At 38.1% G+C, this 25,017-nt stretch overlaps 1 protein-coding gene across 1 annotated transcript in view; it reads right to left on the reverse strand.

Moving 5' to 3' along the window:
• Positions 1-23,108, reverse strand: part of GARRE1 (granule associated Rac and RHOG effector 1) — a gene marked incomplete at its 5' end in the record, with an annotated part of 29,431 nt that extends 6,323 nt beyond the window's left edge. The window contains 9 exons of the mRNA XM_082005531.1: positions 2,026-3,020; positions 3,517-3,642; positions 5,140-5,237; positions 10,068-10,226; positions 11,179-11,340; positions 11,494-11,589; positions 11,694-11,834; positions 14,263-14,469; positions 22,614-23,108. Of these exons, the coding sequence (XP_081861657.1) occupies positions 2,026-3,020; positions 3,517-3,642; positions 5,140-5,237; positions 10,068-10,226; positions 11,179-11,340; positions 11,494-11,589; positions 11,694-11,834; positions 14,263-14,469; positions 22,614-23,108 (2,479 nt within the window). The remainder of the gene's footprint in view (positions 1-2,025; positions 3,021-3,516; positions 3,643-5,139; positions 5,238-10,067; positions 10,227-11,178; positions 11,341-11,493; positions 11,590-11,693; positions 11,835-14,262; positions 14,470-22,613) is intronic.
• Between the last annotated feature and the right edge of the window lie 1,909 nt (positions 23,109-25,017).

Below are 25,017 nucleotides of genomic sequence, written 5' to 3' on the forward strand. Positions count from 1 at the left end.
AAATCTAAGGACAGATTCTAGGTAGATTCTGAAGGGCATTCAGTTTTTCCCCCCTGTGGATAGCATTAAGTGTTGAAATACTGTTATATTCAAAACAGCAACCTGTGTTAATTTTTACCTCAAAAACATACCAGGTAAGCAGCTTTTTATCAGATCTGTTTTTCATTTCATTCTTTCACATCTGTGAAAGTAATTCAAAAGACCTGGAGGTATCAACATTCCTTCATCAAGTTCTTACAGATGATAAAAGTACTGCAAAATACATTTTTGGTAGCTAGTTAAGCCTTTGACATGAAAAGCCATCAATTTTATAAATTCTTAATTAGCAGATTTGCATCAGAAGAGACACATCATTTTCAGGCTCTAAAAATATGTATCAAAGTAATGCCATTTGTTTCAAATGACAAATGTACAAGAGTCCTCAGAAAGCCTGGAAATGAAAAAGCGTTCTGTGTTTTAAAGCCTTCTGTACTGCACTAGAGCTTAAATTGAAAATTCCTACATCACAGCTCAACCTAGCAAGTTTTATGGAGACAAGTTAAATGAAGAAAAGTTATCTTTCCAATGGAAAAAAAATATCTATTTGATTGGATGGGGTTTTTTGGGTTTTTTTAAACACCAGATCTGTGGAAATACTGTTTACTTCTCACTTCAACTGTAGAAACATGTATCTTAATCCCCAGAGCACCATTTGTCAACTTGAATGTCGCCTTTTCAGAGTATCACTTTCAAAGTCCTTGATATTCATCATATCAAATGGAACAAGTAGCTTTACGTAGATTAAAAGGAAAATACTACAGAAATATAATGAATTCAAAATGCTAAAAATGCCAGTCCTTTATATACATGCATTTTTTTTTCCCCCTATGTGTACATGTATTTGATGCTTGGTGAAAATAATTTTTTCCTTTCTTAAAGGTTGTGATAAACCTTAAGTATATACCATAAGTATGTTTAAATAAGGTGATGCTAATCCAGACTTAAAATTGTTAAGAAGCTTTCGATAACCTATGATGCCTATTTTTGCCTTACAAACTCCACTAATTTATTCAACTAAGCTACAAAATAACTATCAAAATTGTGAGTCAAATAAGCTGCTTTCTGAGATGCCTACACAGTCTTACACACACACATGTAAATGTACATGGGAAACAGATTCATGGTTTGATAAAAGGTTTTCTTCTTAGTTCCAGTGCTGCGTCCCTCCAGGCAGTTTTCAAAAATGTATACTACAAAGTTCCTGTAGCTATGTTCCAGGCCAACAGAAATTATATTTACGAGATAATAGATTTGTAAGTTGTTCTTAGTACTACTATCAGAAGAATTCATTAGTCTCCTCTTAGACTCTACAGTCAATTTCATAGTCTTTCGCTATTTGTTTATGGCTATAAAATTTTATCTCACTTCATCTTTGACAATAATCCCTCTACATTTGCAATTTATTGGTGGTTCAAACACATCTGGCAGACCATATGGAACTTGCTCTTCAGTCTCTAATCCTTTGGCATCCAAGCTTTTCACTGCGGGACCAGTACGACTCCCATGAAATAGCACCATAATGGAGGGGAAATGCAGGGATATGGGAAAGACTAAATCCAGCTCTAGCTCCAGACCACAAGACCGGTAAAGAGCAGGAAAGATCATTTTGGGGAGAGGTAAAATACTAAGTTCAAGAGTTAACAATGGTTTTAAACCATTTTACAAATTGCTCAGAGAAATACCATCTGTAAGTATCTGTTTCAGTACTTTGATGTGGTCCATACAGGAAAGGTCAGAACTACTGCAACTGGGACAAGAAGCAAGGAATTTGGTTGCATTCTATTTATGAATGAAAAGTGCTTCTATGTTAGTTTACCTTCTGTTAAAAGAGAAAAAAGGCATACATAGAAATGCCTGCCTGCCTTTGTAAGAACTGTAGCATCTGGTGGAGAGCACAAGGAAGTGACAGTTACTGCTAACAATATTTAACAGTATTCTTTGTAAAAGGACCCTTATAAAAAACATAATAAAGGAAAAGACACACACCTGCAGGGTCAAAAGGCAGGATTTCTCCCAACATCCCAAACACTCCATCAGTTTGGTCACGATTTGGCCATGTGTTGTTTCTAGGTCCTTGTGGTTTCTGTCCTAACATCTCTGACATCATATTGTCCATATAGCTGCTCACAAGACCCAAGCTGTACAAATCGGAGCTTAAATCTGAAAAACTAGGATTGTTCCACTGGTTTATATGAGACAATCCAGCTCCAACAGCTTGGGCTGGCTGCTGTGAAGAATTAGTGAGCCATTTGGCAGGTACACGTTGCTGTGGTCCAATAGGTTGAAGCAAGTGTTGGTAATACTGCATTTGCTGCTGCTGCTGCTTTTGTGACTGCTGCTGCTGCTGTGACAAGCCTTGCTGAGAAGGATGCAGTGGTGTGTGAGAGACAGATTGCGGTTGCTGTTGTACTGTTCCTGATTTTTGTTCTGTTGCTGTAGAGGATGCAGCAGAGTTCCTTCTTTTCACCATCGGAGAAGTTTGCTGGGATTTGCCCATGTTAAAACCAGACAAGAAATCTATAACATCCTGCATTTCTTGGTCAGTTGGTAAATTCATACCTTTGTCATCCTTGCCATCATCAGGTTTGAAGAAGTTGTCCCGTCTTTCGACTAGAAATCCATTCACTAGCTGATTATTTGTGCTCTGAATTGACTGCAGTGGATCTGTGGTCCTAGGAAAATTACCAATGTTCAAAATGCTTTGTAACCGTGCGTCCATGTTAGTGGGCATTTTAGCTTTTTCCTCTGAGTTGGAACTTATGAAGACATTTTTGGAGGGTGTATTGGGGATTGAATAGCTTCCAGTATTACTTGTACTGGTGCAGGAAGTTTTTTTTGTAAACCGTGAAGTCAGTTTTGAGAACGTCTTTTGTAGGCCACCTGAAGATTTGCTTCCATTTCCGGATGGCATGTCAACTTGATTCCCAAAGTCAGAGATTTCACGCTGTAACTGGATCTGAATACAAGGCAAAGCTTGCTCCCTGCATCAACAAAAACACGTATATCAAACCACCTAAGACGTAACTGAGTTTGCACTTTGGAGGAAAATGTGTATTTGGGTAATAGCTACTGGAAGAAACAAAACCAGATTGCCAAGTTCATCAGCTACTTCCTATGGTAACAATGCAAATCATTACTTGTATTTTGCAATAGCGTTAACTGCTTTCCATTCCTTAAAAAATTTTAATTGTGCTTCAAGACCTAAATGGAGACCAATTTAATATAAAGTATTTTTGTAAGAAACAAACACATACTTTTGCACACTTAGATAAGCTGCTGGTTTGCTGTTAAGACTGCTGTATCTCTGTAGGTACCCACAAGGTACCTATGTAGATTACCAATTTTTTGCTCTCAGTTTGACTACTGTTTTCCCCTTCTGAGGAACTGGTGCTATCAAATTCCTCCATACAGACCTACAACAATGATGGCTTTGTTTAAACTAGGAAAGTAGAGCACGAGGCTCAGGACAAGATGTACCTTCCTTCCTTCCACCTGTGTATGTCAAACACAGCAGTGTAAAGCACATCTACCAGTCCCAGAGTCTTCTCTGGATCCAGACTTCTCTGTAGCAAAGACATTGTTGCTGGATCTTCTTTCAGACACCTGTAATCATCAAGTTTAACTTAATCAAAATTTTTATTTCTTACAATAAACAATTTTACCATACTAGTCAGATAATAAAAGGCCCATTGATGTACTACTAATGCTCCTACAGAGATGCAACTAATAAAGGCCGCATAATGTATGAAGGCCTGAGGGTTCCTAAATACTATGCCTGCAGCCCCATTTTTTTTCCCTACTGTTGAATATACAACTAATTAACTGAAAAATTGTTACAGCATTTATTTTTAAATCATGATTAATTATTAGCTCTGTAGCTAAGCAGGTGTAATTCAAGCACAGAGGTAAGAAAAAACTAATACACAAAGCCAATTTCTGGAAAATGACAAGAGCAGTGAACAAACCTGACACAAAACGCTAGTGCATGGGTGCACTCTGGAGTCCAACACTAGGAACCCCCAGCCGGACAGATTCCAAGTGGAAAATGATTCAGCCTATCCAACAGTCTGGGGAAGATTTTACTGAGCTGTGCAGATGCAGGGTTAGTGAATTTTCCTCATTAGTGGCACAGAATTAGGACTGAATTTGAGCTGAAATCAGAGTAACTTAAATCTAGATATTAGCACATTTGTCAAGTACTTAATGAGCCGCTCCAGCAGACCAGTAAAGAGGCACTCTCACTGTGTGTCAGCAGGCGGAGCTCTTCCAGAGCGCACAAAGCCTGGCTCTAAAGCGCTCTGCATTATTTTAGTTCTTTCATAATAGAGCAATTTACAGAAAGAGAAGTGCCAGTTCACATTCTGTAGAGGACTTAAAGATGTATTTGGGTACTACCAGTTGACGTATACTTCTGGACATACCATTGGTACCATTAGTAACAGACTGACTATCTCATTAAAGATTCAGATGAATGAACTGTGTTGTACTGAAATTCATAACACTGAGTAAGAGAGAAAGGAAGTGTTTGAATTCCAAATCATTGTTCCACAAGGGAAGAAATCCTCACCAAAACCACAGATTAATCCTACCATTCTTTCCTAGGCAGTCAACTAAACGGGTAGGAATTGCGTCTCTCGGTCCACAGAGTTCTGCGGTTCACAACAGCGCTTAAAGAACAGCTCAGGGAAGAGCGAGCTGCAGCTCTTCTATTCATCTCATCTAGTTCCTGGCCTTCCTTAGGTAACAGCTGGGAGGACCAGCCCCGGCGAGGGGCATAACAGGAATACTATTGGATTTTTTTTTTTTTTTTTAAACCTCCTTTCTTCATCAAGCTTTTGCTTTATCTTTAAAAGTACGCTTAAGGGCCCCAGCACTGCCTCTCTCCTATTGCCTCCAACAGAGGCAGTGCTAGTACAAAGACAGCTGAAGTACAACTGTCAGTCTGTCAGGAACAGTGGCATTCAAACAGTTCCCGATAAAGGAACTTAAAGATATTCCATAATCATATAATATTCTCTCTTCCATTTGTCGTGTAATGTTTTCCCTATGTATTTCAGTCATAGCTATTAGTATTATCTGCAATACAGTATTTTTATTTACCAAGTTGATGGAACTTGCACCACAATCCTGGATCCTTCTAAACTTATCTGAGGAGCATAGGCTTCTTTGTTTTCAATCTGTGCTGTGTCCACAACCACCTAGCAAATAAAATTAAAATAAAGGGAAATTTTAAGAATTAATTCTAGTTATTTTATCACCTTTCTAGTTAAGATGCATTAGTCTCACCTCCTTACCATGCTACAGGTGCAAAAAATAACCGGATAAAACCAAATCAACTCACAAAATCATTGTAAGATGACTTCTATTTTAATATCTAAAAAAAGGACTGTAAAATGATTAGTTTGATACAGTAACCTGTATTTCAAGGACTTAATTCTGCTCAATTACGTAGTGTAGTTACACATCACTACATAGTTATCAACTGCTTTACCTAACAGCTGGTAGTTACCAATGGCTTCATTTGAAAGGTTTGGCACTGTTACTACCTGAACAGCTCCCAAACACTTGTTTGTCAAAACATTTTAAATAATTTAACTGCAGTGCACAGTATGATATAGACAAGTAGTATTTAGTTTGAAACTCTTCACATACCTCACAATTCCTAACACCCCTCATCCTTTTAAGGTTATAAAATTCCACACCAACATTTCTCTATTCTACCTAGTGAAACTACTATTATTAATTCTCTATTATATAAGGAGAAGAAAAGTGACTGTTCAATTTGTTGAATTCTGAGCCTTCTGTAAGACGTCATGGAGATATATGGAAGATGAAAGTCTTGAAAATTAACCTTCTGTCATGAACCTTTCTTTTTATGGAATTGAGAAGGAATGGATTCACTTCAGCTTCACTTAAATTTTAATACCAGTGACAGCAAGTTCCATATTTGGTTCATGCTGTCTGTTGTTGTCCAGTCTGCATGGGTTGGCCTTCTTGATCATTTCCATAATTTCCTATTTTGGTCATGCTGAACCAGCAGCTTTTTTGGCAGCAGTCAGCAGTTCTTGCTTCAGTGACTAGCAGATTAGCTGTACCATTTATCCTTGAAGTGGCAAAAGTCCTCCAGTATAAATAAGCCTCAAGGGATATTACTGGCTTTTTTGCAATCATCCTACACTGGTTCTACTACTAACTGGTTGTCTACTACTGGTTATGAAGAAATGTGAAATTCGAATAATGCTGCGAGTCTCCTCTCTCTCTCTTTAACAAAACCATCCAATGACACTTGAGCACAGTTAGTTCTCACCTTGTAGATACTTGAGTATAAGGCCTTCGCTTTCCTCCAGCTGCCTCTAAGCATTTGCCCGAGTTCATTCAAACTTGTAAAACATGTCTAAGCACAGTGACAAAACACCATCCTATTATCCACTCATGAAAATACCTCTCATTTAATAACTGGGCAACTCCATTACTTTTTTCCTTGTATTTATACCATTTTAATTTTATGTAATTTGGTAATCTGCAATTCAGCTATATTGCAATTATAACTGGGATAAGGAGAGATGAACTTCAGAATGATTTTTCTCAACTCCCAAGAAAAATGCTGTCTGCACCTCACACCTGTAAGTCAGAACTAAAATACTGATTTGTGCAGACCTAGATCAGCTTCTGGTCGTGGTGCAGGTAGTGCTCACGGTCTGGGCTTTGTTGGCAGTGTCTGACTCCCTCCTCCACCCAGTATCTTCCTTTTTTTCCCCTTTAAAAAAAAAGAGCTTTACCTTTCCCAACATTTGGTCAGAGTTACGACATCTGGGATTTAAACATTACTAGAAGATTTACTGCTTCTGCAATGCATGTTGTTTTTTGCTGTAGAAAGATCTAGCAGCACAAAAAAGGATGGCTAAAGATGCAGTTAAACCTTCTCTTCATGAATTTGCATGAGGCCAATTCAAAGTTTTATTTCCACTCATCCTCTGAATTCAACTATTTTAATACACTTTTATTCAAACATGATTTCTTCAGCTGACCCAAATCTGAAAATAAATTTCTTAATATATATGCTAAAGTAGAAACTGAAAAACTGCACATTTTAAAATTATTTAAAAGCTGAAGCCTGAAATAACCAAGCAAACTTAGTCACATCTCATTGTGCTTTCCACTCTTAATGAGTTTCTTCTTAAAAGGCACATAGCAAGACAGGCTAAAGATACTGAGACTGTCAAGGAATGTTCTTTTGTAAATTTGGCATTTAAATGACAAATTTACACACAATTCTGAACTAATGCAGACAGGTTAGTTTCTAAAAGCAGTAAACCAAAGACTACGTAATATTGTCCTATGATTCATTTATCCAAGTTCTACACAAAATAAACTTAAAATAAACACATTCTCCCTCCCCGCCTGGTGGGTGCTTAGAGGATAGCTTCCTGTGCATCAGACATCTATTGTTCTTGTTTTACAGGTGTTTCCTCTCTCATCTCCACCCAAAGAATGCTTTAAAAGAAGCAAACTACAATTTCTTGTCATTGCATAAGGCTATATACAAACATAATTGAATCTTGTAAAAAAATGATGGCACATACTTTATGAAGGAAAAACCTCAACCCTCACACCCTTCCAAATTGTAACAAATCAAAGTGAGAACGAACAAAGGAGAGAAGGCCCACAAGTATTTTGTCATCTGTAGAGCTCATTAGTGTGTCTTTGAAGATAGAAACCTGCTACTTTTAGAACCTGAGGTTCATGCAAAAATCTTCGGACGCATTCATGATTCAACACAAAGAATATTCCTTGTATCAGCACTGTTATTTGGGAGAATGTATAAGTAAGTTTTATGCTGACAACTCTCCAAATGTTATCATAAACGTGAAGAATATCATTGCTTTAATTACCAGCAGGTCTAACTAGTTATGTCTAGACTGGGGGACACCAGGAGACTTCCAGACTCCTGAGTCCAAATGTGCCTCGGGCCACTCCCCAAATCTCATCAGGGTAGAACTTGGGTGTGCACAGCACTGAGACCCCACAGAAAGGAAACTGTGGGAGGTGCAGCGTCCTCCAAGGCATTCCTCATCTAGACACTCGGGAGCCAAGAACTCCTCCTGAGTTACAGCACACTCCCATAGCGCTGAGAAATGGTTTCTTTCTTGGCCTCATTTCCCATACCTTGCTGCTGACTCCCAACATCCTACCTTGAACACATCCCACTTAACCATATCCTTTTTTCTAGGTTTTTTTGTATTTATTAATATTTAATACATATTTTCCTTGAAAACACCTAAGTAGAAATTTGATCAATCCTACTATTCCACATTTGCTTTCTCCCCCTGCTTTCTTATGCCTCCCTGTAAAACTTCCATATTACAAAGTGGTTAATGCAATACCATCTCCTACCCTTAAATCCCTGTATCATACTGAGGTAAGGACTCACAGCAGGTGCACTGCTGTTATGATACTGATGATCTGTTCCTTTCATTGTAGGCCTTCTTTACGTGAAAAGTCACTTGAATTCCGGTATGATTTGAACCTACTACAGAAGAAATATCTTACAAATTTATTATTTACAATTCATCATTCACCATTATGATCACCATTCACCAAATGATCAGAGGGATGGAACACCTCTCCCACGAGCACAAGGCTGAGAGTTGGGGTTGTTCAGCCTGCAGAAGGCTCTGGGGAGACCTTATTGCAGCCTTCCAGTACTTAAAGGGAGCTTGTAAAAAAGATGGGGACAGACTTTTTAGCAGGGCCTGTAGCAATAGGACAAGGGGTAATGGTTTTAAACTAAAAGAGGGCATATTTAGACGACATATAAGAAGAAATTTTTCCCAATGAGTAGTGAAACGCTGGCCCAGGTTGCCCAGAGAGGTGGTAGATGCCCCATCCCTGGAAACATCCCAGGTCAGGTTGGATGGGGCTCTGAGAAACCTGCTCTAGCTGATGATCTCCCTGCTCACTGCAAGGGGGTTGGACTAAATTACCTTTAAAGGTCCCTTTCAACCCAAAGATTCTATGATTATTGGAGAACCTATTAATGGTACCAAAAATCATATGGTTTAATGAACTAGGACAGAAGGAGGAAGTCACTTAAATCGGGTGTTTGAAAAATGCGGTATTTACAAAGTATGTAGCAATATGGATCCTTTCATCAGGAATTACACTTAGTTACAAAGTCCTAATGCTGAATCAACAAGAAGCATTTAGCCTCTTGTAGGTAAAGGTGATTCAAAGAAACCTTGACAGAAACTATAATAGGGTAACATGTACCTTTATGCTTGCATTTCTTTCCTATCCTATTGCGTTCTTGCCCTCATTTTATTTGTCCAGTCAAATGAAAACTCACAGCAGTCCAAAAAAACTTATGTGTCATGAAGGAACACTTCATTAAATGAAGATATTACAGTAATTAGTTATGGGAGCACAAATGCATTGTCTTACCAGAGTATATTCCAAGCATCTATTTTTAGCAACTGTTTAGATACTGTAAAATCCATGGGGTTTGTTTCTAAAGAATGCATATGTCTACAGCAATGTATTTAATCGCTCTGTCCTCTGTTGGAGATGTCAAGTAGCATTACTTGGTGCAGAGGACTTCCTGGTTTATGTTGGACAGGAAACTCAGCTTCCATTGAAAGCAGAGAGGAAATTAAAAAATGGCAGATTTTAAAGCTAATCTGAGAGAAGGGAGGGAAGGGGTCTTTCTTTTTAACATGGTCATCTACAGATTTGAAAATCGTTCTACTTCACTATGAACTAGAAGTTTCATTTCTTGTGGTCCCTCTAATAACGGAGACTATGAAGTACACAGTACATTCTTCCGTTCCTATCAACTACAGATACCATCTACGAACTTGCATTCTACGAGGATAAATTTTGCTCATAAATCAAGTTAGCTTCAGCATTAAAAATGGAGAAACACAAAGACAGACACTGGAAATTAATTTCCAAACTCTTTAAAATATCTACTTTCTCTTCAGGATGTTGAAAGAGCCCTTTTTTTGCTAAACCTATTCATAGTCACGTACCAGTCCAGCTTGGCCAAATAACAATTGTACAGCAGTTTTGCAGGCTCCTCGCCAAGTGGAAGGGCAAACCTGATTTAGTACTTCAGTAACAGGAGAGTCATCCCGTGGTGTAAGTCCATTATGGCATCCAGCTTCCTTAATCAACTGCAGCATTGTGTGCTGAAAAAAACAGAGTCATAAAAACTTTGTCATACTAAACACGATTCAGAAATGTTAACACCAATACCTCCATATGTATTTATCATTGTTCTACACATTTTTCAAACAACTATAATGTCTGTTACCTCTGAACAGTCTTGTATTACTAGAAGAGCTCAACTGCAGAACAGAAATATTGAAGACCATCTCTGCTATTTGGAACACAATACTCCTCCAAAATCAAACAGTATTTTGCTTATATTCTTGCAAAACAGTTTACTCAAAACTACAAAAAGCACTGCAAAGACAACAGAAAAGCAGCATTTTGAACTGTGGATTGTTTCAACTCTTTCAGGATGAAGGAACTGGGCTTATCTTAAAAAAAAAAAAGTGAAAACGCTGATTAAAATTGCCCAAATTACTTCTGAATGGACAACTTTTCCATTCCTTCATACTGAAAACACAATTAACTTCTCCACAATTTTTTTTTTTTTAATTTATGGAAATCTGTAAGAAGACATTAAAAGGAGCTTTGTTACAGAGTATTTTTTCAAGTACCTCCCTTAGCACTAGGCTGGGCCAGACTTATTTTGGCACCTAAGACGATAAAAGCTCTGAAGTGCATCACCTGGTTGGGGCATCTGTAAGGGCTCACTTTCCTCTGCACTTCTTGATACCTAACCCACCTATTTTCAAAAAGTTCACAGAAGCTTCATTACCCCCTAGATTTCTATGCCTCTCTCAGACTGGACTAAATTTGCCCAGGTGGTTAAAATGTGATCAGAAGCAGGTGTGGACCTACAATGTTGTTATCAACATCTTGTTTCCACAGGAAGTCAGGCTAAAAATAACGCACTTTTAAATAAAAGTTTGGCACCGAACATCTGCTGCAGTTATTCTCTGAATTTTAAGGAGTTCTACTCTTCTCACATCCCCCCCTCTTCTCTCCTGTGGTTAGATTCAGGGTTATTACCGTTTTCAGCTTCAGGTTTTCTGTTGCAGACTCATTAAAGGATATTCCTTTCAGAAAATGCGATCCTATCTGAACAGGTACGGTGGGCAGTTCACACTGAATTGGCTGAGGTGGAGTCTGTCTCCTTCCTGTTTGCTGGGCTTCAGCTTCACTGCAACAGCCCTGAAATATAAGAGAACAGATCAATTAGAAGAAATGAAGACATTAAAAAAAATCCTAAAAAATCCTAATATGAGTCCAATATTTTTTTTTTTTTTAACAGTTATTATCAAGGTGCGGAGGGATGAAAGAGAGAGCAGGTTTAGCAGATCCTACCTGAAGACTTGCTTCAATAGCTTTTGGGTTCAAGTGGAAGCCAGCCTTCATTGCATATTCACAATGGCCTAAGCTCTCCAAAGCCAGTTTGTAAGCCTGACATTAAACAAAAAGTTGAGATAGAATGGGCGTATCAGCAAGTAAGCATGCAGTAAGTATTTAGCAAGTAAGCATGAAAGCAGCAGACTTTAAAACCTCACCTGCAAAGCACTGTCAATTTTCATGTTTAGCTCTTTGAGCTGATGTTCAGGGATTGCCACACTCTGTGAGCAGAAAAGTTGCTGAACTTCAATTCCTGCTAAACATCCATCACAGCCTCTTTCTCGCAGTCGAGATGTGGCCTGTAATGTAAAATAAAAATCCAGGGTAAAGAGGTTCAACATTAAATCAGGTCAAGCTTAATTAAATCTTAAAAAAGAGCAAAAAAACCCCACAGAGTTTAAAACATTATGAAGGAGATGAGAAGCAGCACCTGGTGGAACAGACCTGAAGGAGATTATTTATTATAACTTATTAAATCTCCACTGCTACTTTGAAAGTACAAATCTCACATAATTTGTACGGCATATAGGAATTGGCTAGCAACTTAATTCAACATTGTTTGCTGTTACTATTTCAGCTCCCTCTCAGGACTAAGGATCCGGTTACACAGGCCACATGATGACTGTGGTTACCAGAGGAGGGACTTAGAACTTCAACATAAAGGGTATTACTTGCCACAGAAACAGAGGATACATTTGATCATGTGTACAATCACTCCTGTGTACATAAGAAGATATGTTTTACAAAATTAAGGGTAATTACTGTGGTGCAATTTGAGAAGAGCCACACAAAACCAACTTCACACAGCAAGAGAATAGCTTTATGTAACATGATTTTGAAAAATAAGAAATAGGAAAAGCCAAATATCTAGTTTTAACTGTAAAATATTACACTACTGAGCAGGGTAAAACAAATAGGAACGTACTGTCAACTGCATTTAAGGGCTCAGATACAGCTTATTTTTCAGTCTAGGAAGGAGTCTTGCTCTAAAGGAACTGGGGATTTTTGGTACTACAAGGCAATGGGCAGACACATCGCTCACCTCATCAACATGTACAAGATTACAGCATTTTCCAAGTGAAAGATCTTAAAAAACAAAAATAGTTTGGAGCTACTGAAAAAGTATCATTGTAAACTTTATTCTGAAACAGTAGTGTATTCTCCTGCCAAAAAGGCTGATTTTATATGGAAATAATGGATTGCCTTCTACTCCAGAAAGCAAAAATTTGGAAAAATTTCAGTATTTCAAATCTCCCTTCTATCAAAGTGACTTATAGTTGAAGATAGGCTAATATACAAGAGAGAGATTTTATTTATTTACAGAGCACAGATTTTTCTTATACTATCCTAAAACCCCACACAAATATTTCAGATTAATTATTTTAGTCAATCATAAAAATTGAGAAGTTTCTTCTATTGTTATTCTGGAACAAGGGGCAATCTGTCTTTTTCTCTTCTCCTCCCCATGTATGTTTAATAAAGGATTTGATTAGTGTAATACCTGTACTAAATTCTATTTTGAAATACAGGTTTTATTAACAGAAATAGCCAGAGTGGACTGTTAATGTGGTAAAAAAGAAAGTTAGGGTCCCACATTCTGCAAACAGAAGTTTAATTTTAACCACATTTTAAACAAGCTTGATAGCAATTGCAGGGCATTTCTAGAAATTGTAACATAGTTTTAAGGAATTAAGTTTATTAAACAATTAACTATTTTTATGCAAAAGAGTAAAGATATAGCAGGATTAGACCTGTTACAGTTATCTGTAATATACCTAGAACACTCCCAAATCCCTATTTTATCCAGCGAAATAAATTTATGCTGCAGTAAAAATTACAAATAATTTCTCTGCATTCATAGTTCTAAAGGAAACTTGTTTGCTTTCATATACCTTGCAGATGTTAGTTGATAAATGGAAACCTTAACAAGATTTCCAGTCAAGATGATTAACATGACTGTGTGAGCTGCGAAATTAGACTTCAAAAGCACATGCTCCAAGTTACTTGAATTTAAGGAAACCATGCACTCAGTGTCTGAATCCATTTTGATATCAGTCTGCAGACTTCAATAGTGCAAAGGAAAGCAGAAAAGCTCGTAAAACCATTTTTCTCTGTAAATTCCTTTTTACAGCAGGAAAAGTAAGAATTCCCCAGATGGCAAGTGTTTGTGAAAATACAAGTCCAGAGCGCAGTACATTTAAGTAATAGGATCAGCATTCCAACAATTGATGGATCAAGCAACATCAAGCTTAACAGCATGAAGACAAGAGTTTTAGAAGTTACCGTAAAGATTTTTAAGTATAAAATAGAATTCATGCTCAACATTTAAGAGAAATAGACATTATCTACATTATTCTTCATCAAGATTTTGCTGGTTTTGCTGACTTGTATGTTGGGTTTTTTTTTTTATTTCCTCTGCCAAACCACATTTGAACATTGGTAATTCACTACTAATAACAAAAAGCTGTTTCCACTGTTTGTGCACTCCTTATGTACAATCATATCACAAAGAAAACTTTACACAGGACAAAGACAGTATAATCACCATATATAGGTAAAACAAGTTTTAGCATCTTTAACTGCACCATGCTCTCCCCTTCAAACGTAGTATGTCTTTAAAATCAGAGCTTTTCTTCTTTTATCAGGGCATCCAGCCTGAATTTAGGTTTCACTAACTATAACTGTCATTTCACTAAATATAATGCCACTACAGCAAGATCTCCATACCTCTGCTGCTCCTCTCCATGATCTTATTGCATCTTCTAGCTCATTCGTGGGGCTTAAATTTGAGGCTCCAGCCCCACTAACATTTTTTCTCTCCTGAGCTACAGCTTCAGCAAAGCAAGAGTGTGCCACTGGCTGGACCTTCTGCAAAGCTTGTGACAGGAACTGAAAGTGGACCTGCATCACGGTCAAGAAACATCGCCCAAGTACCTGCGGGAGAAGAAACAAACTAGTTTCAAGCAAACAGAGTATTTCACAGAAGCTTCCCTCTTCCTTTTTGTTCAATGTTTGGGGTAAGGAGCTAAGTTAACCTCAGATCTTTTTTTATTAAAATAACGCTTCAGATCATAAGTAACACATGATATTTAACCATTTACTTAAGATAAAGTAAACAGTGAGGGAGCATTGATTTCTATGAATTAAGGGAGTTCATGTCATTTTTACTTCTGCATTCAAGTCATGGTTATTTGAAGAATGAAAAGCTTGTTAAGTTACTTGGCAATATCAAGCACATGAAACAATACAAAAACAGAAATAGCATATTACCACAAGGACCAAGTCAACAGCAAAACCCATTTGCACATGGACCTAGCTGAATTTATGCTAAAAACACAAAACAAAACAAACAAAAAAAGAATCATTTCAAAACATTATCATAAAAATCAGAAAAGTTTAATCCACCAGTTTATCTTCCAAGCAGGAAAATAACCAGTAATAAGCATGATAAACATTTTGCCACATAATACAGTGGCAACACAGTGCCATTTTCTGAATATAACAGTGACTGCAGAATGCATGCACAAATTTGCAGCCCTGTCACTTGCATTGTCTGACAGGAACTGCTAACGCTGGCACAAATCTTTTCTTCCGAATATTTCACAAAAATGGGTCACGTAATACTCACTCGGAAAGCCCGAGGAAAGGCAGAGAAGCGAAGGGCTGCCAGTCCCTCCCCGTACTCGCTGGGCTGAGGGCTGCGCCAGCATCCTGCCGGGGAAGGTGTGCCCACCTCTGTCAGCCAGAGCTGGGCTCCGCATCCTGGACCTCTGTCCCCTGCACATTTCCATCCCCCATTTATCTCCCTCTCTCATGCCAATGCTAACGAGAATTATGACCAAAGGCAGACATAGGCCTCAGTTACTGTAAGCAAAACAAAACAGGTCACACAAACTGAGTATTTAGGTGCAGCCTCCATGTGTGGAAGAACAGACAGGACTGCAACCATCCAGAAGGACAACCTGGGGAGCGAAGCAGCAGAAACAGGAGTGTTCCATCTACCTTCAGGGCCGCACTCCCCTAAGCAGAGGAAAGCTTACAAGAAAGCATAACTGGAATGCAGCAGAGAAGCAAGTATTTTCCAAATTACTGTAGAAAGTATTTAAAAGCTATTCAAAGTGTGGTGTTTCTTTTAGGGAGTTTGTCACACAAAGTAGTCAAAAATGTATCTTTGATTTATTAAAAAAAAAATTCAACTTGAATTCCATTTTAGGAATAATTTATAAAATACACAGATAATGTACAAAGCCATCGTGCCTTGGAGCAAATAAATCATCTGGCTTATTTTCAGCTACATTCTTCTGGAATAAAAACATTCAGACACAATGATCTTACTGGCAAGACTCTGTAGTCACCCGAACAGCTATATGCATTAACTATCTACTTCAGAAGAACCAGTGGTGGCAATGCTTTTTTTCCATTGCATCCGGACTCTTTTTGACATTCCATTCTGGTTCAATCACTTCCCTTCTTTGTACAAGGCATAAAATTAAACATTTTTGGTACTTTGACCGACCTCTGAAAGTGGAGTTCGCCTTATTAAAAAGGCAGTCAGCAAATGATAAAGTGAATAAAACTCCAGCTTTCCTGGCTACAAGATTAGAAAGATTTATAAGGAAACTGCGGGAAAAGACAACTGGCAGTCTGAGTATTTCTGTGTACAAAGAATGCAGTTCTCAGGGGAAGAAAAAACTAGGACTCATTAGGAATTTCAACCCGATTAAGTTTCAAAGAATATTTAAGGTACAGAAGTTGAAGTTTCTCCTTGCCTGGGAATAATGCTCAAAATAAACAAATTATTTAGTTTAAGTGGCAGCACACAACATTCCTAGTATAATTTACAATGTTAAACAGTAAAGATAAATAGTAACATCTGCTTTACTGAACTTTCATTTTGTTTGAAAAGTAAATTATTTCAGTCTTCCTCAGAAATGGGTAAGGATGGTTTTAACTGCTTAAATAAAATCCAAGTGCTGGAGGATTTTTGCACTGTTACACACTCACTGCAGATGCCAAACTCACTTTGCTTTAAAAGTTCACTTTTTGAGGTGGTTCTTCCACAGAGCTGAAACTCTGTTTTAACTGTGGGAAAGAAGTACAACTGCCACCAGTTTAACAAGTACAGCCAGGGTTGGCCATCAGTTACCGAAGTGTGTAAAGCCATATACTAAATCTCTGTTGTGAGATCTGCAGAACAATATTAGCATAGGGATATATTTTTGGTTTTGGTTGGTTTCCCCCCCCCGCCAGCCCCCAGTTAGACACACCACCATCTCTTTTTTCGAGTTTATTTTTCCCTGCTTCCCCCATGCAGAAGTGTTTGACTCTCCTGCTTTAGACCATAAGAACAACTAAAAACTATGCAGTAATCAAAGATGAACTGGAATCATCACAGGTGCCACCTAGTTAAATTTTTCTTGGTAGTGGTGGTGTTTTCTTAATCCATTTCTTAGAATCATTTATATTGCATTTATATGATGAAATAGTTTATATAATGAGGTCTTCAGCTCACAAATCTTTTGTCCCCAAGAAATACAGCTCCAGCACCTTGACCTTCCTAACCCTTACCAGGTAGGACAGCTATCTATCTCAGCAGCTGAATAACCTTACCTAAAGGAATCTGTCTTCCTGTTTAGGCATCTGGAAGCAATGGGACTTTTTGGGGAGGTCTCACTTCAGACTTCCATGTCTCTGAAACAGGTGATAAGTTTATCAAACTGGTTACATACAAACAGGAGCATCAGGTGGAGATGCAGTGTTAGGTGACTCTGTCCCATATTATCCTCCTATTGGGGGCACACAGTTAGTCAACTTTGGAATATTTTGCTGGACAAAGTGCACACATAAAATCGCCAGATTTCATTGCTAAACAGTGATCGCATGCAAATGCCCCGGCAAGCAAATCTTATACAACAGATTCTTTAAAACAGAACACTGCCACTAATTAAGTTAGCAAATAACTAGTGTCAGTCTTCCAAACTTGATACAAACACTGACCTACAGTTCCAAGTACCATTTTATGTAGTACAGTTGGTTTTGGGGGTTTGTTGGTTTTTTGGTTTTTTTTTTTGGCTGTTTCCCTAGGCAAACAAAACCGTCAAAAAACCAACACACTGCAATAGGCTTATTCAGTTCTTAACAGCTTCGGTAAGGATAAGCCTGGTGCACAACCTGTCTACCTACTGAAGAGACAAGATTAAAATAGCAATAAAATGAAGTTAATGAGGTATGACTCAAACTGGTGTACCAGATTATGAGATAACCTCCTTTCCCACATATTACTGAAAGTGGGCAGAGTATTATTCATTTTTACTTCATAGCAATGCCCTGCAGTTCGGAAGAGTGATCTCATGACCAAGACACCTCAATGGAAAGACACAATCCTGCTCTTTGAAAAAGAGTTGCCTACAACATAAACTAGATTCCAGCAGAAGTTGCACCTTTACATCTACTGTATTAGGAGACACAGGCAACCCAACAGACTCATTTCTGCTAACACTCAACCTCAAAGCCCAATAGAGAGAACATGGTATTGACGCTACTAAAATGCATAATTTAGCAAAACAGCATTTAAGAGTTAAGCATGTTAAAAATAAAATGCATCAATTAAAATTAAATATGAAATGTTTCTAAAGATGATGCTAACAGGTCTGAGCAGACCCTGAGATTATAGACCAAGACAAGAGTACAATGTCATTCCAGCAAGCCATAGCATTTTCTACTGAATTGAAGCAGCTTTTTGCTACTAACAATTCCTCAACTCAGAAAAGTCTGAAGACAATCCCTGCAAATCACAGCAAAGGTAGTAATTAAAAAAAATAAATAAATTGGGCTTCACAGTGTATGCTAAGGAAAGCCTACATTTTATATTTACTCAGACATTTTTGTCCCACAAGCTTCTTGTTCAAAATTTTTCAGTTATTTTATACACATAAAAGCCAAAAACAATCTCCCATTTAATAAAAAACAGAGCACCCAAGTAAATATCCTGTGCCTATTTATGTTTCCGTTTTGTTCAGGAAGGCAACATGTACATCTCTGTCATTACTAACACTTTCAAAACAACACACAAGCACCATGTTAACTAAAACAAGATTCATTCTTTGTATTTTGCAGTACTGAGGCTGCTGTAAAGCTTCAGAAAAGATGAGGAAATATACAAATTTTTTCCCAGTTTAAATTCCCACCCCCCAGGATTTCCTTTAATGCTTTTATTAACAGAAATACAGTTTTACTGCATTCTTCCAGCTTACAAAACTTTAAGAACAGATCTGGAAAACTTAACATAAACCACAATCTCATTCCCCAGTTTCCAAGCTATTCCTCACCCATACAGGCACAAAACACCTGAGAACTTGACGCTTTTTGAACGGGGAAAAGGAAAGGCAGAAAATAAAAATCAGCATTTGCATTTCTGAAATTAAGAAACTTTGGGAAACTCCATCTGTCACCAACACTTTGATCAAGAGAAGTCACCTTCTTCCACATCTTGAGGACAGCTCTGAACTAGCAAGCTCTGTTCTGCTAAAAAACAATAAATAAATTAAAAACCTCACCCACTTGCTGCTACAGTCCAGGTTGTACCACCTTTTTTAGTCCAAATCCAAGTCAGTGTATGTTCATGAGAACTTGAAGATTTCTGGATGTTGTCTTCCCTGGGGGCTAGAGCCCACTAGATGAAGATGTGTGGCACCTAAGAAAAGCTATAGCGCACTCCTGAATTCCTAAAGCCAAACCCGCTCCACTTATATTTCTCATTCTTCGTCAAAACATACGGCCTTTGTTGAGGAAGGCTTAGGAAAAGTATGTTTTCCTTAGCTGTGCTCATGCATAGAAAACACCTCATTCTCACATCCTTCTCATGAATTTGGGGTTCTGTCCTCCTACCTCAATATTTTTCTGCTTCCATTATGAGTTTTTTACTCCTGCTGGTAGTTTTATGAACTGTTACTTTTCTATAGATGCGTGGTTTGTTTTTTCCTTTTTTTTTTTTTTTAATTTCAGCATAAATAGCTCAGTCTTCTAATCACAGAAAAGCAGAGTAGGAGAGGCTCTCAAAAGGTCATCCTACTGTCCCAAGCAAGAGCAATTTCACCTGGGTCAGTTTTGCTAGATGCAGGTTTAACCTGTTCTGTAAGTTCTTTATGATGGAGGCTCCCTACCCTTTGTAGCAATCCACGTCAGCGCTTCACTAACATGACAAAGTATTTCCACAACAATTAATAGGAATCTCTCCTTCTGAAATTTCAATTCATTACTTCTTGCTCCACCTTGCATGGGCATGAAGAGAAGAACACTGCCATGTCTTCTAGCAGTTTCTTACATACCTGAACAATTCTGATTTTCCTTCTTAAGTCTTCTCTTCTGTAGAGTCAGTCTTTTCAATTTGTCCTCTGAAGTCCTACTTCCTGGATGTCTGATTACTCTTGCTACTCTCCTCTGATGTCTCTCCAGTTGCTCACTATTTCTCTAAGCGCAACAGCAGTGGTGCGCGCGTGCACTGGTGCTTAATGGTGTTTAAGGCCATAATAACCAAAGTGAAGAGAGTTGAATGCTTAAAGTGAAGAGAGTTGAATGCTTATTTCACAGTTCTTGCAGGTTATAGTTGTGTTAAATACATGACAACTGCCTCTTTGCAGAATAGCAACAACACTGATTTATTATTTGCAACTGCACAACACTGACTCCTACTCAACATACAACTACCATAAGCCCTAGAACTGTTCTTCAGAACTGCTGCCCAGTGCGCTCCTCTTGTGAGGCTGAAGATTTCTATTTAAATATTGTAACATTCCATTTTCACCTCTGAATCCCATCCCAACTGGAAAACTCATTTGTTCAATTCAAGATTATCTTTAATTCAGCAGGTCTTCCAGCATACTTACATCACGTACTTCTGAGTCACCTTAATATAACTTAAATATATTCTCTACACTGACCTCTGCCCAGCTCCATTTTGACAGTGAGCAACTGATAACTGCTTCTGAGGCACAATCATCCAAGTAGCTTGCCCCTATACTGAAGTTATCTAAATCATGCTGCCTGCCTGACTTATGAAATAACCATGTGAGTCAGTGTCAAGTCCTTCACCTTTGCTGGGTCTTAAGCAAAAGCAGAATGCAATACTTGTCTCATTATGCAAAAGTTCCCATCAATATGCAGGATTTACTTGTTTAAAGCTATGCGCAAGATGCAGTTTTAATTAATAAAAGGCATAAGAAAAGTACGATCCAAGTGGTCGGTCTCCACAAGAGATGCCTAGGAAGCAAGCCAAGCCATCCAGCTGTTTTGCCTGCATTCTCTTTACGTTTCTTCCTACCATGGAGCTGCCTGGTGAAGAGCGCGCTGCAGGTGCACACAGAGCTCAGGAACAAGGGTTAGGTCTATACAGGTAAAGCAGGGACCAAAGCAAGTTTCTCCACCTTTGCTTTAAGCTGGCAGCCAACTTATGCAAACAACACTTTGCTTTTGCTTGTGAGCTCCGCTCACTGCTGAAGAAGCACTCTCCCCACACAGCGTGTGGGGCAGGGCATCAATTCGCACCTAGAATTGCTTGACTAGGTTATAAAAGCAGTATACAGATAGTTGCCAACACTTCGCAAGACAGATTTTCAAAGTCCACAAAAAGCCCCAAGAAGACTGGTAGTGCTGCGTATGTTTTTGCTTTTTTTAATTAAAAGAAGTCTTTCAGCACAGATGTTATCAAGGTCTTCAATTACATAAATTCACACAGATTTTTAACTTTTAAAAAAATAAATATTTTTTTCCTACAGCCTTAGCTAAACATAGTGACATTATTAGACTGTTTTCAAAAATATCGGTCTACAGAGGACATTTATAACAAATATATAGCCAATCTTACTTCTTTCTATACTAAGTACACAACACTGAAAACTGCCAGTCGTATTTCTCACTACAAGCATGTACTACAAATAGCACTACTTCATCTGTAAGTTGTGCAGTTATAGCAAGCAGATAATGCTTGATAAGCATGTGTGTATACCATTCATCCCTACAAAGTTACCTGAAATCGAAATCAGAAATAAGAGAACTCAAAAATAAGTTTTCCACTCAGGATGGAATTCTGTAAGAATAACTTTGCAAAGACTGCTGTAAAGAAATATGTCAAAACATGAGGAACTACTGGAAACACCAGAGATTCACACGTGACTATCACTTAGCACTGCCCGTTACATAATTGTGACATTTACTACAGGAGAAATACCCAGCCATGCATGACGAGAGTTGGGGATCCTCTCAACTTCAACACCTCTGAATTCTGACTGTTGGGCACTCGCTGCCGGTATATGGAAATTATAGCAAAGTCATGACAAATTTTTACAGCACAAATCTCTCGTGCTAGCACGGTATTTTCCTTTTAAGCACATGAGCGCAAAGAGACAAAAATTTTTTTGAAGAGTGATAAAACATTATTTTACACAAAGTTCAATCATTAGCCAACTAGTATGCAGTTTTACACAAACACTGATGACAATATGCGACTCCCAAAGTGTTCAGGTTTACCCTCAGAATGGATAATATTAAGTAAACTATAGGTTAATTTAGAATATGATGACTTAATATTGTTAGAAATATTAGCTAATATAAACAGAAAGCTGTTTAAAACTTTTATTTAGTTGGTTTGAAGGGGCAGGGTTTTGGGGTTTTTTTGGTTTGCCCCTTTTTTTTTTAACTAAGCATAATTTCCCCAAAGAAAGAGGTTGTTGGATTGCTGGTTATAAGTTTAAATCATATAGAAGATTACCACTTAGAATTATATAGGTAGTACAATTTAATTATAACTCATCTTTCTTACTTCATGAAATCTTTAAATAGAGTACAAGTTCTTATACAGAAATATCCACTAAACACCTAATTCAACATAGTTGGAAGTCAGGCACTGCAAATGACTTAATACTTCCAAGAAAACATAATAGAAGAGTTGATCTTTTTACCAGCATTGCCCACAAATACAACGTCAGAAAGAACTTTGGCACAGAAGTGATTTTGAAGAGAAGTTCAATTAAGAAGGAATGATACAAATTCACATGCAAAACAGTATCCGCAAGGTAACTTACCTCGATGTCTTGCAGGCTGAACTCTTTTTGATCTTTAAAGTTTGCAGCTCCTGCACTGAGTTCCATCAGCATTTTTGCTATTTCTGGTTTTATTGCTGCTGTGAGTCGACTCGCTGCTTCCATGACATGTTCCTGCACGTCTTTCAGTTGCATAGCTGCCTTAGAATAGTGCGAGTTCCTAAATACACTGCTGAAAAGGTCTGTAAGGAAAGTGCTCGTACGGCAAAACACGTTGAGTGCATCCAGATATTTGGAGATTCCCTGCTGGATGTCTGCGATTGGAGTAGTGTGGGACACAGGGTGGTTGCAGCTGCCCGCAGCAGCTGAGGAGACCAAAGGGGATGTTGGGGTTGTAGATGCCAGCGGTGCGCTCAGGGTCCTGCCTAGCTCAGGCATTTGATACTGCTGGTGTTGCTGCACTTTTTGCTTGGACCCGCCAAGCAAAAAGCGCCGCTTATAGTCCATTTTGCTTTCTTGTGCACTACAGCAATACATAAGTGAGTGCTTGTCCAAAGATTTCTTGAATTAACAATCACTTGTCAAATTCCTTCCTCAAATATATAGTTATGTATAGTAACAGTGGAGGACTGTGTCCATAGGTTTCACAAAAGGCATTTCAAAAAGGCAAGCGTCTGTATAATTTGTATCAGCAGTGAGAAAGGCAGCAGATTTGCTGACTTTGTATTTTCAATGTTCAGTGCAGCCCTGCTGCAGTTATAAACTGTACTCAAAAAGCAAACCAAAGTATCTTAATAATGCTCTGTCTCTTGTTTGGTCTTCCACTCTGCACACAGAAAAGCAATGCTGGAGCAGAGAAGTTATCAACTACGATTTCTTCATGAGCATATTATCGTCACTTGCTTTTAAGTCTACAAAAGTTATTTTTGTCAACGCAAATAATAGTTTTAGAAGCAATACCTTAATACAATTTTCCCGTTAGTAATACCAGGAAAAGTGGAGCAAACCACCGATCAACAGCGATTGTAAAAGCAGTGCAGAGGCTCCTTCCTTGCAAAAGCAAATCCTTATGTCAGCAGATCAAATATCTTCAAATGTCTTGACAGATCCAGTCTGCCAAATTAGTTTATTTGTAGTGTCTCTTCTTAATACTGGAGGGAAAAAAAAATAATCTGGACTCTGATTACAGAAGACTTTGCAAGTAGAAGCTATTAAAAATTAGAGTGTTTATTATTGCAAGCCTTCTTCCCCTTTCCTTGTTTGTTGAGGTAGTTGTTTCCGTTGTAACATTAAGAAGTGGTGCTTCCAGACTGCATTTGCCCTCAATTGTAGACTCGGAACAAAAATGCACATATGTATTTGTAAGGCCTCTAGGTCATTTCCTGTGAAGGAGAAAAAAAAAAGTTTAAAATGTTATGGAACAATGAGAAGGTTTAAAATTTTAACTCCTGCACTGTTCTGATATACTTCTCTTAGCATATGTTGTCAACTACGCAAAATTAAAAGGAAGGGAGAGTTGCACTGACAGCTTAGAAGGCAGTTAAAATTTGGTATCGTCCTGTTACTAAACTCAACACTGCTGAATATTTTCTTATTAATTCTCCCATCCTAGACTGTCAAACAAGACTATAGTTAATCCCCAGTACAACCCTTACACAGTTAAGAACAGTGGAAGGCTATTAATGCAGAGCTCAGGGGGAGTTAATCATGTTTTTTAACCTCATCCTTTTTAAATAACTTAATTCTTTAAGTCAATGAAACCTTTTTCACACACCATAATTACTACAGAAATCTGAGACTCCCATTCATTCTAATAATTTACTAAATCAACAGATACAGGTCCTTAACTTTTTTCAGTACAACAGCAGACAAATCTGTCTATAGCCTAACTGAGATTAGCTGAAAAATACAATACACATCCCATTTCAGAATGATGGACAGCATCTATCATATGCAAAGTATTATATGAGGCAAAATTGCATAACAAATTGGCCTAAATAGCAATCTCACCAGACATGAAAGCACAGAGGAAATAGAGTTTCTAGTACTGCCCTGCTCCTACCAGCAAACTCCGGTGCAGCTGGAGAGCAAGAGTGCTTTCCTGAAGGCATTTGTTGGAAGGTGAACAGAGCCTGAGCAGTAAGAAGGGTCAGTTTGCAGCAGGAGATGTTCAAGACCCGGCTGAAGAACCTGGAGCTTCTGGAAAAGGGCATGAAGATTTTTAAGCCCTTACCCTTAGCCAAATACAGCTCTTAACTGGACAGAGGCTTGGCATCTCATGATCATGTTTAGAGGTTGGAGTCCTATACCCATACAGTTATCCTAGGAGATCATTTATATATCTTTATATACACATACATGTATTTATATGTGTGTGTGATGCAACTTTTTTAATGGACTATGAATTTATAGCTTGTTAATTAATCCCACCTCAATCATCTTCCTT

The sequence above is a fragment of the Phaethon aethereus genome, assembly GCF_964289735.1.
Source record: "Phaethon aethereus genome assembly, chromosome: 13".
Lineage (NCBI taxonomy): Eukaryota > Metazoa > Chordata > Aves > Phaethontiformes > Phaethontidae > Phaethon > Phaethon aethereus.